The sequence below is a fragment of the Dama dama genome, chromosome 32, assembly GCF_033118175.1.
Source record: "Dama dama isolate Ldn47 chromosome 32, ASM3311817v1, whole genome shotgun sequence".
Classification (NCBI taxonomy): domain Eukaryota; kingdom Metazoa; phylum Chordata; class Mammalia; order Artiodactyla; family Cervidae; genus Dama; species Dama dama.
Window position 1 is genome coordinate 38,664,048 of NC_083712.1, and position 13,502 is coordinate 38,677,549.

Below are 13,502 nucleotides of genomic sequence, written 5' to 3' on the forward strand. Positions count from 1 at the left end.
AGGCACGGGAGGAAGGAGACAGGGTGGAGGGGGATACTGTTACTTTCATTTAAAAGTTTTTAATTCCGAAATTCCCCTGGGAAAACCTCGGGCATCTTCCCCCTGGAGAAGAAAAGGCGGGGACGGGGCGTGGAGGGGCCGCTTCTTTGGAGCTTACATCGACGTGCGGCACTTACAGAGACCCCGCCTCTTCTAGGATGCAAACCCCTCCACGTCCCTACCCACCCGCTACCCCTGAAACAGCAGTCAGGCGCGGTGCCGAGAGAGAATTGTGTGCCCCTAAGCCGCCGTAAGAAACCCGGAACACACCCAAGCATCGAACCTATAAGTCGGTGCGCAGGCACCGCGCGCCAGGCGCGTCCCGGCGGCGCGCACCACAAGCGGGGACCGCGCCTTATCGAGACCATCTCACCCCGGAAGGGAAGTCCTCAAACTTGCAGGCTGCGGACAGGGCTGGCTCAAAGTTGCTGGAGCGGTTTTCGCCGCGTCGCGAGAACCGTGGCTGCCTCCGAGGTTCGGGCGCTTCCTAGTGAGCAGACCCGGGAGGAAGCCAATTCAGGGTGAAAAGAGCTGAAAACCCGAGCAGGACCCGAGCCGAGCTGGGGTTCGGGAGGCGCGGCCCGCCCCCAGGCGGCCTCCGGGAGCGGCTGGGACTTGGCAGTCCCGGAGCCGGCCGCCGGGGGCTCCTACCCCCATCTCCCAGCCCACCCAATTCACCCCACCCCAGAGACACACGGACTGCGGGTGACCTGCCCCCACTCCCCGGCCAGCACCACCGCACCCCACCCCAGCCGTGCGAAGGCAGAGAGCGAAGAACGACAGGAAAGCCCGTGGAGGGCAGGGCGCAGAGCCCAGGGTCCCCGGGGAAGCCCCGACCTCGCCGGGACCCCGGGGCCCGGGCCGGCCCGGTTGGGGGCAGGGGAGGAGGCCGGCGGTGGGGCCAGGCCGCGGCTCGGAGGCTGGCGGGCGCGGCCCCTTTAAGGCTCTCCCCGCCCACCGGCGGCGCCGGGCGCTCTCCCCGCCCCGGGGTCCCGGCGAGATCGGCGATTGGGCGGGCGCGGCGATCCCTTTGAAGTGTGGCTGCTGATCGCGGCTATTTGACGTGCGGCTCGCGGAAGGCGAAGGTTTTTGTGTTGCTCGCCGGGGCCAGCGGTGGCGGCGGCGGCGGCGGCGGCGGCGGCGGAGGAGGAGGGGTGGAGACGCGGCGACCGCTGCACTACGCTCGGCACTGCGGAGCGAGCCCACCCGCCCCGGGAGCTCGCCTCCCCGGTGCGCCCCCGCCCTCCCCGCCCCCCCCAGCGGTGCTGCCTCCTCCAAATGAGCGATTCGCCCGCTGGATCTAACCCAAGGACACCCGAGAGCAGCGGCAGCGGCAGCGGCGGCGGCGGGAAGAGGCCGGCGGCGGTGTCCCTCTTGCCCCCGGCGGACCCCCTGCGCCAGGCGAACCGGCTTCCCATCCGGGTCCTGAAGATGCTGAGCGCTCACACCGGCCACCTCCTGCACCCGGAGTACCTGCAGCCGCTGTCCTCCACGCCCGTGAGCCCCATCGAGGTCAGTCCCCTGGTCGCTGCCCGCCGAGCGCCCGCCCCATTCCGCCCACCACTGCCCGGCTCCCTGCGCCCCGCGGCTCGGTGCGATGCTCGGGTCCGGCCCCACTGGCGGACGGAGTGAGAGGAGGGACGGAGATTCAGAGGGATCGGAGCCCACTGGGTTCTCCTCCTCGGGCTTCTCCCCGGGGGAGAAGGTTCCCCTTCTACGCTCGCCCTTCGGAGCTTCGCGTTTCCTCTCTCGGATTGGATTTGCTCTTAGAGTGTCCACTGGGCCCTTTACTTTTCCTCGGCACCCAGTCCCCAGGCCAGAGAGTCTGTCTCCTGGGCTTTTATCGGCCCCCCAACCCCCACCTCTCCACCCGGGTTTGTTCTCTCTGAAGCCCGATCGCCCCCCCACCCCCACCCCGTCCCACTCCGCTTTTGCCCTATCCGGTTGGAGCGCACGACGCCCGGGCACTCCCGACCCCGGCTCCTTCTTCCTCCCGCTCCCCTGGAGGCCTCCCCGGGAGGGAGGCGGGCTCCGAAGAGAGCGCCCGCGGCGACACAGGCTCAAGAACCAGCTTCTCCCTGCTCCTACCCCGCGGCGCCGCCGCCAGAAACCCGTCCCAAGCGAAGTTCCCCAAACTGAAGGCATAAGTTTTTAACCCGGGCCTAGAGAGGAAGAGATGAGAGAGCAGGGGGCGAGTCACGGCCCCTCCCCCAGCCCCGAGTCCAGAGAAGTCACCTTCCCCCGGGGTGGCCTTCGGTGGACGCCTTCCACGGCCCGTTCCCCAGGGCCTGCGGCGCCCTCCGAGACCGGGGAAGCGAGGGATCCCACCACTACCGACGCGCAGTCAGCGCAGTTGCGCCCAGCCCCCGCGCTCACAGCCCCTCACCCTGAGGCCCTCATTTCCCATCGCACCCCCCCCCCACCCACCAGACGCCCCCTTCCCCGGCCGTTCCTTGGGTCCCTGGTCTCACCCCCTTCTCCCTCCCCTTGCCGCTGTCTCCCACAGCTGGACGCCAAGAAGAGTCCTTTGGCGTTGCTGGCCCAGACTTGCTCGCAGATCGGCAAGCCGGACCCGCCGCCCTCGTCCAAGCTCAACTCGGTAGCGGCGGCCAACGGGCTGGGAGCGGAGAAGGACCCGGGCCGCTCGGCCTCGGGCGCCGCCTCGGCCTCTGCGGCGCTCAAGCAGCTGGGGGACTCCCCGGCCGAGGACAAGTCCAGCTTCAAGCCCTACTCCAAGGGCTCCGGGGGCGGCGACTCCCGCAAGGACAGCGGCTCCTCCTCCGTGTCCTCCAGCTCCTCCAGCTCCTCCTCCTTGTCCCCGGGAGACAAGGCGGGCTTCAGGGTGCCCAGTGCCGCCTGCACGCCCTTCCCCCCGCATGGAGCGCCGGTCTCGGCTTCGTCGTCCTCGTCCTCCCCTGGCGGTTCCCGGGGCGGCTCCCCGCACCACTCTGACTGCAAGACCGGGGCCAGCGGGGAGCTGGACAAGAAAGACCAGGAGTCCAAGCCCAGCCCGGAGCCGGCGGCCGTGAGCCGCGGCAGCAGCGGGGACCCTGGCGCGCACAGCGGTGGTGGCGGCGGCGGCGGCGAGCCCGGGGCCTCCGGGCGCAAGTCGGAGCCGCCCTCCGCGCTGGTGGGGGCCGGCCACGTGGCGCCGGTGTCGCCCTACAAGCCGGGCCACTCGGTGTTCCCTCTGCCTCCCTCCAGCATCGGCTACCACGGCTCCATCGTGGGTGCCTACGCCGGCTACCCGTCTCAGTTCGTGCCTGGCCTGGATCCCAGCAAGTCTGGCCTCGTGGGAGGCCAGCTGTCGGGGGGCCTGGGCCTGCCGCCGGGCAAGCCCCCCAGCTCCAGCCCGCTCACCGGGGCCTCCCCGCCGTCCTTCCTGCAGGGATTATGCCGAGACCCCTACTGCCTGGGAGGTTACCACGGCGCCTCGCACCTCGGCGGCTCGGGCTGCTCCACGTGCAGCGCGCACGACCCGGCTGGGCCCGGCCTGAAGGCGGGGGGCTACCCGCTGGTGTACCCGGGGCACCCGCTGCAGCCGGCCGCGCTCTCGTCCAGCGCCGCCCAGGCGGCACTCCCCGGCCACCCGCTCTACACCTACGGCTTCATGCTGCAGAACGAACCGCTGCCCCACAGCTGCAACTGGGTGGCGGCCAGCGGGCCCTGCGACAAGCGCTTCGCCACCTCGGAGGAGCTGCTCAGCCACCTGCGGACTCACACGGCCCTGCCCGGCGCCGAGAAACTTCTGGCCGCCTACCCGGGGGCCTCGGGCCTGGGCAGCGCCGCCGCGGCCGCCGCCTCCTGCCACCTGCACCTGCCCCCGCCCGCCGCCCCCGGCAGCCCGGGGTCGCTGTCCTTGAGGAGTCCACACACTTTGGGGCTAAGCCGGTACCACCCGTACGGCAAGAGCCACTTGCCCACAGCCGGGGGCCTGGCCGTGCCGTCGCTGCCCACAGCCGGACCCTACTACTCACCGTACGCGCTGTACGGACAGAGACTGGCCTCCGCCTCGGCGCTCGGGTACCAGTAACCCCAGCCCTGCCTCCTCCCCGCGCGCTCCCGCCCCACCCGCCGCCGCTGCAGCCCCCCGCCGCCGGAACCCCCCTCCCACCGCCCAGATCCCTCCCCTCCCCACCGGACTGTGTATTTATTTACTATAATGTTAGCTTACAAGCTGGGAATATAAGTGCATTAACGACCCACACGAGTCAATGGTATGCAAAGAGTCTGTTCGCCCCTCCCCTCCCCCGAATAATAATATTAATCACACCAGTAACTACATGCCTCCCCCGCCCCCCTCTGCCTTTCTTTTCTGTTTTATTTTTTCTTAGATGTAAGTTTGCCTTTTTTTTTTTTTTTTTTTTTTTTTGGGATTGGTTTGGTTTTACCCGGAGGAGGGGGGAGCGTGGGAGCTTCTTTTTGTTTTCCCTCCAGGGGGACTTGCTTGCATGCTTCCTAACGTTCAAACTACGTTTCCTCCTCCCCGCCCCGCCCCTCTGCCCTTCATTCCTTCTTGTTTCCGTCCATTCGAGGTTCTGGTTTGTTGTTGGGATTTTTTTTTTTTTTTTCCTTTGTACGAGTAACAGAGAGGAGGTATTTTTTTGTAACGCATTCGGGGTTGTTGGGAGCGATCTTGGGGGCCGGAGGTCTTGAGCTCTGTGGGCCCGGGTCTCTGCCCTGTGACCCCTCCCCTGCCACTCTCTCCCCCTGGGCTCCTTGGTCTGCACCCTGGTCCCCCAAATTAGAGCCTTGCTCCCCTATCTTGCTCTGAGCACGAGTCAGTGGCTGGAGAGTCTTCCAGTAGCCTTTCCCCTTTCCAGACTCTGAAAGGCCCCAAACACCCGGGGGTGGTCGCACTGCTTGCTGGAGAGGGCGGGCCGGCAGGGCTCATCTCATTCAAGTGAAAGTCCTAGAAGGCCCTGCTGGCGTGAAACTTTGCTCTTTATAGTTTGCGAAGTGTTTTTATAGTCATTGTTTTTCTCTGATAATTGGGGCAGGGGTCCCTGTCCTGGTGATGGGGGCTGGGTCGGTGATTCTTGCTAGATCCTTCCAAAGCAGACCAGTGGCAGTATCAGCTGGCAATACAACCCTGTTAGCACCGTTGGGGGTGGTGTGGGACGGGAGTCAGGGAGTGCACGGATCACAGCAGAACCCTGTCACCCCGTCCCAGGCCTGACCCAAGAGTCCCCAGAGTTGGCCGTGGGCTCCCTCAGTTACTGGGATCGAAGACTCGGGGCAGGGTCTTCTCCCGACCCCCTCCCTCCCACCCTCTGGGCCTGATGCAGGGGGCTGCGGGGCCGTTTGAGATGAATAGAGCTCTCCCTTGGTAAGACTTATTTTGTTAATAAATGGAGTACTTGGCTATATTCACACCGTGGTGTGTTTCTGTCTTGCCTCACCCACCGGCCCACTTCCAGACACCTAAGCAGATGCCCTTCTTTTATTCTCGTTGAAAACACCTTATGGTTTCCTTCTCGGATTTCCGTTCAAGGACGAGTTTAATGCGTTTTCTCAAGAAAGGGGGGGAGGAAGGGGAATGCGGGGCGGGGGTGGGGGGAGAAAAAACAGAACTGCCAGCGCTTACAAATAATAAAAAGCCCCCCCCCTTTTTTTTCCAACTCGGTTATTTAGCTCTCACTTCAAAAGCCTTGATATCATCTGGGGACGGGGCGGAGGGAGTGTGTGCATGAGGACTTTTCCTCTAGACGAGGGCGTAGATTCGAGGCGCAAGGGGCGGAGAAGGGACCCAGGAGCTGGGGCTCGGAGACTCGGCAGCACCGTCCCCGGGCCCTGCGGGCCGGCGAAGACGACGTGCCTCTGGCGCCACCTGGTGGCAGAGAGGCGAGCGGCTGGCGCCCGACGCAAACACCTGCGCTTCGCACTCAAAAAAGGATTGTCTTTCCCTGGCAGTGCCTTTCAAGCACCTTGAAGTCCAAGTGTGCACGCACCTGCCGCGAAGGGCGCATCTCACGGCTTGGGGACTCCCTAAGCCTAGCGCTGGATTGTGGATCCCAGCCGTCTGCGCCCCCAGTTTGGGTTTTGCGGAGAAGGCGCGGCGATGACTCGGCACGTGGAAGCCACCCTCGGTTTCCCCGTTTTCTTGAGCTGACACGATCCATACTGGCTTCTGTATCCTTGAGCAGACGACAGCGGGGGTGCTGTTTTTCAGGATGATGGGGAAAGGGCCGGAGCACCCCTCTACTGCGCTGGGAGTCTCCGGGGTTCGGAAGAGGGGACCATGGGGGCCCCCGGGGCCTGCGCGTCTTCCCTGGGGCTTGCTCGTTCCCACCCCACCCTCCCCGGGGCAGGGGGCGCCCCTTGAGGCTGGCCCCTCTCAAGTTCCCGATGCACCTCTAGGGGTGCAGCGCGCCACGGCCCTCGGGTGCTCGGCCTCCTGCGCCTAGGGCGCGCGAAGCCACCTGTTGGGCGCCTTGAAAAATTAACCCCTCGCCCCCTCCGAGCCGCGCTCCTCTGCGTCAGGCGCCTGGCAACTTTGGGAGTTGCTGTTGTTGCCATTCGTGTTGTTTTGCCTGACGTTCTCGGTGAGGAATGCGACTTTAAGGCAATTCCTGCTCCGCAAACTGTGTGCTTTGGAAACGTCCGGAGACCCAGAGGTCAAGTGCAGAAGGGGGTGCTCTCTCTGCGCGGATTCAGCCTACAAATGGCCCCAAACTCCTTTAGAGAATCACAGGGTGGGTCTTCGCCTCATCCGGCGGAACTTAAGCATAAGATGTTTCGTGGGGGTTGGGACTTGAGGGGTTGCCCCTATAGCTTTGTTTCTGGGCAAAATTCCTTCCCTAGTCAAGAGAACCTCAGTCATCTTCTGCAGAAAATAGTCCTCCTGGAGTAAGATCCTATACATGTCCCCAGGGAAGGAATCTGGTCTGCTGGCATCCTTGCCCACAGTGATAAACAGGGTCAGGGAGAGGCTGGAGGCGCTGAAGAAGTTGCCCCTGAGGGCAGCTCAGAGTCTTCCTGGGTGACCATCCTTACCAGACTTCCCAGAGTTCAAATTGGCCCCAAGCTTCAAAAGAACTGAACTGTAGCGACTTGCTTTGTTTCTTCTTCATCTCTGTTGTTTTGTTTGCTCTTGGTTAATTTCTTTCCCATCTTCCCTTCCTCCCAAATCTCCCTCTTTCTTTCAGATACATTTATTTGTTTGTTTGTTTGTTTCTAATGCCTGCTAAAACTGCTGGACATTGCTCCCTCTGCAGGGGGAGTTAAACTTTTCTCTTAAACTATGGTCAGGGGCTTTCCTGGTGGCTCAGACAGTCAAGAATCTGCCTACAATGCAAGAGACCTGGGTTCGATCCTTGGGTGGAGAAGATTCCCCTGGAGTAGGAAATGGCAACCCACTCCAGTGTTCTTGCCTGGAGAATTCCATGGGCAGAGGAACCTGGTGGGCTACAGTCCATGGGGTCACAAAGAGTCAGACACAACTGAGCAACTGACACTGTGGTCTTCAGACCTTACTAAGGACCACAGGCTCCCCTTGTTGGGACAGGAGAAAGGAAGAGACTTGGTATCTCTCCATATAGTGAAAGAAAGTTCTCTCCAGGTGCTTGGCTTACACAAAAGGTGTGAAAGGTGTGAGTATGCACGTTAGAAACTCCTCAGAGGAGGGGGTTTCCCCCAGGAAATGTATCATCGGCTTTTGCAGACCAGGGAGGATGCCTTTGGCCTGATTGGAAGAAGCTGGTGCCAGCTGCCCTTGTGACAGGGGCAGGCAGGCACTGTAGCCTGGAGTGGCCCAGGTTTCGCCCTCCGACGTCAGCTCTCCCCACCATAAAAGGGTGAGGGTCCCAAGACATGTGGCTGTTTTCATTCACTGGGGCTGGGGGTGGCCTGGGGTGGGGGTATTACTTGCAGGAGCTACATTCTCAGGAAACAAAGTTGCTGTTTTCATAGCTATAATGCTGCCCACCAGCTGCTCATTTGCATAATTAATTCATCCGGCAACTCTGTGCTCCAGCATCACCTCCACCTTCCATCGCTCCACCTCCTCCTCTCCCTAGCCCTCCTCCCGCCCCTCCTTCTAATCTCTTCCAGGCGCCAGAACCGGGGGCCTGTGTTCCCAAGGCACCGGGAAGGGTGACAGCCACACAGCTGGACCTTTAGACACTGGACGTTCCTGGCTCGGGGTCATAATTTCACACCTCCTGCCTGGTTATTTTTGTGGCCTCATGGACAGCAGGGAGAGGAAGAGAAGGCGGGGAGGCCTCACTCACCCTCAGATATTGCTAAACAGAATTGTGGGGCGGGGGGGGGGCGTGTTTTTTAACTTCCCTCAAACCCTCACCCCTCAAACCCATCCTCAGAGAATCTGCAGAACACAGGGGAGGTGTGGGGTGCAGGGGCCTCCATCCTCTGCAGCCCTAACTGTCCTGGCCTCTCCAGCATCTTGGGATGTGTCTCTCAACACATGAACTAACCCCTTCCTGATGGATGTCTGGGTTGCCGTGGAATCCGTCTTCCAATAATGCCGCGACTCTGTCCTGTATTAATCATTCTGCAGGGGAAGCTACACTCCAGTTTTTCTGTTTGACTTGATTTCATTCATCCTGTCTTTTTGCAAAATAGATGGTTGAGTGCATCCGATAATGTATGGTTTAATTTGGAGCACTATGGGTTTGAATTACCATTTTCATAATGTGCTGTGCATTAATGTGTTACATCATTTATAAAGAGGAATGTCCCAGGTTTCAAACTTTCCTCCTGAAAGCCAAAGTCACCTCACGGAAACAAAGCCAGATCACATGGACCCAGCTCCTCGCCTGGCTGCCTCTTCCCCAAGCCAGGTGAAACCTGCCAACCCCTCCCTGCCAAAACCCCACCCCCGCCCCCTGAGGCTTTTGTGTCCACAGAATGCAGGTGGGTGTCAAAGTCTGGGGAGGAACTTGCACATGGCTGCCCAGGAGCCATCAATAGCAGCACAAAAGCTCCCCCTCATTATCGCATGGCAGCCCGGCCCCTTCGAGGAGACCTCCAGTGGTCGGCTCCCCCTCGACCCTAAACCCCACACCCCCTCCCCGATGGCCCGTAATAACACCAGCTGTCTGTTACTCAAACTCTGACTGAGGAGGAAAAAGCACTGATTATCCAAATACAGTCATTAAAGGGGAAATGTGTTTTTAGGACTGTCAGAGTGATTAATGAGAGCTAGCCGTCTTTGCAAATGCACTTGTTTAGTCTAACTGGCAGCTTCTATTTTCCTATTGATTTATTGCAGCCGTTGCCGGGCCTCGGTGTGTGCAGTCAGGGCACTTCACAACTGTGCCCTGTTTAAACAGGAAAAGCATGCACCGTTTTTGTCCGGGAGGGAGCGAGCAGCCGAAAGTCTCTCCCCTCAGCGCAGTCTCCAGGGCCCCAAACCAACAAAGAAGACATTAAAAACCTGCAGCCCAGAGGGAGAAGGAAACTGCCTCCCCTCGGTCGTCCCCAGTTCCAAGGTCAGCGGAGGCGCACCCTGGCCCCTGGACAAAGCCCGCCCTATTGTCAGACTCAGCATGCCCGCATCCTCTCCTCCCGTCCCCCCAAACCAGCTGTCAGCCACGGAGTCCAAGGACAGGAAAGGCACCCAGCAGAGGGGGGAGGCCGGGGAGGGGGCCGATGGGCTCGGCCAAGCTAAAAACAGAATTGAAGCCGCCCTGCCGTCAGGGGTGGGAACAATGTCAGGGGGGTTGTGGGAAATTGATGGAGCCCCATGGTTCATTTGGGGGCTTCCCTGGTGGCTCAGATGGTAAAGAATCCGCCTGCCAATGCAGGAGACCCAGGTTCGATCCCTGGGACGGGAGGATCCCCTGGAGAAGGGAATGGCAACCCACTCCAGTATTCCTGCCTGGGAAATCCCATGGACAGAGGAGCCTGGCGGGCTACAGTCCATGGGGTCACAAAAGAGTCGGACACGACTTAGTAACCAAACCACCACAACATGGTTGATTTCAACTTTTAAAAAGTAGGCGATATTGACTTCATTCCACTTGCACAGTTTGTTTTGACAAATGATGTACCTAATGACCAGCACAGAAATGGCAACTTGAAAATACAGACCTGGTGTTGGAGAGTCAGACTTCCAGGAGGTGGATCACCAAGGCAAACAGAGGTTACGGGATTCCTGTTATGTGACCAGTGCAACGCCGGATGCCAGGAGACACAGAAGAAGACTCAGACCAGATTTCTGCCCAGTTTAGTTGGGGGAGACAAGACACAGTCACGAGATGGGGAATGAGATAGAATTCTATACCACTGCATTTATGCTGATCTGGTAAGCGTTCAGTTGTGCAGTGCAGACAGTGGGGAACTTGACCATTTATAATAAGGGGCTAGTTGTGCAGATCAGCGGTTGGGCTGCAGCAGCTGGAGGGAGAGCTTGCTGGGGCTCCCTTCCCATGGGAGCCCTGACCTGTTGGGAGGCTCCCCAGTTCCCCTCAGTCCTGTCCTCTTCTGAAAGCTGGAAGATGGATGAGGCCTTCATTCCATGGTGATGAGCAGGCTGAGCCAGAGCTCCAAGCCAGCAGATCAAAGGACAGGCTCCCTGGAGTTCCCTGGGGGCCTAGTGGTTAGGATTTGCTGCTTTCACTGCAGAGGCCTGGATTCGATCCCTGGTCCGGGAACCATCCCCTTGGAATACAAGGAACAGGCTTCCCTTAACCAGCTTGCACCTTCCAGAGCTGGAAATGGTTTATGCTTCTTCCTAGATGAAGTGCCTTTATAAGTTTTCCCAGGGGCAGTGGCCTATCGCCAGCTTTATTAACACTTCCCAAGACAGGAAAAGCTGTCGGTGGGTTTGGATCACAGAGGCGCTGGGAAACCTCTTAAGAGAAAAGAAACGGAACCTGCCAGCCGAGTGGAAATGAAGTGACTACATGATTCAAAACGGAGACCTAGGGTGTGAGTGTCCTCTGGTAGCTTGAGGGGGTAGATGAAAGACTCTCCCCTCAGCGCAGTCTCCAGGGCCCCAAACCAACAAAGAAGACATTCAAAACCTGCAGTCCAGAGAGAGAAGGAAACTGCCTCCCCCCGGTCATCCCCAGATTCAAGGTCAACAGAGGCACACCCTGGCCCCTGGTAAGTCCAGAAAGTGTAGTCATCATACATATAGTTAGAAAGAGCACTGAAGCAGGGGCCAGAAAACCTGGATTTTGCTCTGGTTCTGAAACTTATTGCTGTATGACCTTGGAGAAGTTACTTAATCTCTCTGAGTCTCTTTTTTCCCATTTCTGAAGTGCAACTGTTGGTCCCTATCATCTTTAAGCATTTTTTTAATCATGAAGCATTTTATTTTATTTATTTTTAGTTGAAGTATAGTTGATGTACAATATTATATTAGTTTTGGGTATACAACATAGCGATTCAATGTTTTTATAGATTGTACTCCATTTAAAGTTATTGTAAAATAATAGAGGCCTGGCGTGCTGCAGGTTCATGGGGTTGCAAAGAGTTGGACACAACTGAGCGGCTGAACTGAACTGAATAGCTATATTTCCCTGTGCTGTAAAATATATCATCATACCTTATCTGTTTTATGCATAGCAGTTTGTACCTCTGACTCCATGACTCCCATCTTGCCCTCCCTTCTCCCTCCCCACTGGTAACCATTAATTTGTTCTCTGTGTGTCTCTTTTGTTATACATTCATCAATTTTTTTTAGACTCCACATATAAGAGGTAATAGAGAGGATTTGTCTTTCTTGGACTTATTTCACTAAGCATAATACTCTCCAGGTCCATTCACATTGTTGCAAGCGGCAGGATTTTATTCTTTTTTATGGTTGAGTAGTATTCCAGTGTGTGTGTGTCTGTGTGTCTATGTGTGTCTGTGTGTTTGTCTGTGTGTGTGTCTGTGTGTGTGTGTCTGTGTATCTCTGTGTGTGTGTCTGTGTCTGTGTGTCTGTGTCTGTGTGTGTATATGTGTGTCTGTGTGTGTCTCTGTGTGTGTCTGTGTGTGTGTCTGTGTCTGTGTGTGTGTGTGTGTCTGTGTCTGTGTGTGTGTGTCTGTGTGTCTGTGTCTGTGTGTGTGTGTCTGTATGTGTATGTGTGTATCTGTGTGTGTGTACACCACATCTTTATCCACTCTTCATCTGTGGATGGACACTTGAGTTGTTTCCATATCTTGACTATAGTAAATAGAGCTGCCACAAACATTGGGATGCATGTATCTTTTTGAATTAGTGTTTTCATTTTCTTTGGATATATACCCAGGAGTGGAATTGCTGGATCATATGGTAGTTCTATTTTTAGATTTTTAAGGAGCCGCCATACTCTTTTCCATGGTGGCTGCACCAATTTAATTCCCACCAAGGGTGCACAAGAGTTCCCTTTCCTCCACATTTAAGCTCTTTCTAACCGAAATCATCTGTAAGTTTTTTAAATGTTTCCGGGGGGCTGCACTATGCTGGTCGGAGTTGGCTCTGACAGTGGTCCTCAGTCTAATGCAATTCTGAAGTTCCCATCAGGACAGTAAATGTGGAAGATCCAGAAAAAGAAACCATGTGATTTCACCTCCGTGATGGAGGGCCAGTGGAGGGTCCACAAGAAGAATACTGTAATGTGAACTTGCCATCCAGGGAAAGAAGGAAGCATTAAAATACTTTGTTCATTTGACAAAATGCTGAGGATACAGTGATGCCGGTATTTCAGAGGCTGCTTGGATGCTTAAGTGGGTCAAACATTATTATTTTAAATAGTGTTGAGAATCCTGTGAGGTTAACCCAAGGTCTACATAAAGAATCTTGTTTTTCACAGCCTACAGCCAATTGCTTTTGGAAAATGGAACTGGCGAGGGAAGAAATGAAAGGCAGAGGAAAATCAAACTACAGTGGGGGACCTTTGCTCTGAGTGGGCGGTGGGGATCTCCACCGCTCTTTGGAACATAAAATAAAATGATCCTCCTGGAGCTTAAATCAGAGGCCAGATTTTAGAATGGAAACTCATTTGGAAGATGTCGCTGCACGTTCCCCATGTCCTGTTTGCTCTCCTGGGTAGGTGGATGTGTGAATGTGTGTGTGTGTGGTGTGAGTTATATACAGGCTTGTACCCAGTCCATGAAGGGAATGGTATGACTACACAGTCACACTGATCCTTCTCACTTTTGACACCTTCAAATACAGGCAGAACCAAACAAATACACAATAAGCCAGGCATACCCTGGAGCAGGGGTCCCCAACCTCCGGGATCCAATACCTGATGACCTGAGGCAGAGCTGATGGAATAGTAATAGAAATAGTAATAAAAATAAAGTGCACAATAAATGTAATGCACTGGAATCATCCCGAAACCATCCCCCCGACCTGGTCCATGGAAAAATTGTCTTCCACGAAAACAGTCCCTACTGCCAGAAAGGTTGGGGACCGCTGCCTTGTGGCATCTCTATAAGCATCATTTTGTGTATGCCATGGCTCTGTTAAATATTTAATATTTACAACAAACCTGCAGTTCACTCTCATGAAAAAAAGAATTTGG

The 13,502-nt window shown here is 57.0% G+C and overlaps 1 protein-coding gene and 1 long non-coding RNA gene across 2 annotated transcripts; both read left to right on the forward strand.

The window, feature by feature from the left end:
- The first annotated feature begins 1,152 nt into the window (after window positions 1-1,152).
- Window positions 1,153-5,412, forward strand: ZNF703 (zinc finger protein 703). The gene is made up of 2 exons (XM_061134519.1): window positions 1,153-1,551; window positions 2,546-5,412. Exons 1-2 carry the CDS (start codon window positions 1,318-1,320, stop codon window positions 4,070-4,072), a joined length of 1,761 nt encoding a protein of 586 aa, XP_060990502.1. The 5' UTR covers window positions 1,153-1,317; the 3' UTR covers window positions 4,073-5,412.
- Window positions 5,413-9,172: 3,760 nt separating this feature from the next.
- Window positions 9,173-12,943, forward strand: LOC133050475 (uncharacterized). The gene is made up of 3 exons (XR_009691628.1): window positions 9,173-11,109; window positions 12,487-12,699; window positions 12,786-12,943. It is a non-coding gene; the product is annotated as an uncharacterized LOC133050475 (long non-coding RNA).
- Window positions 12,944-13,502: the final 559 nt, after the last annotated feature.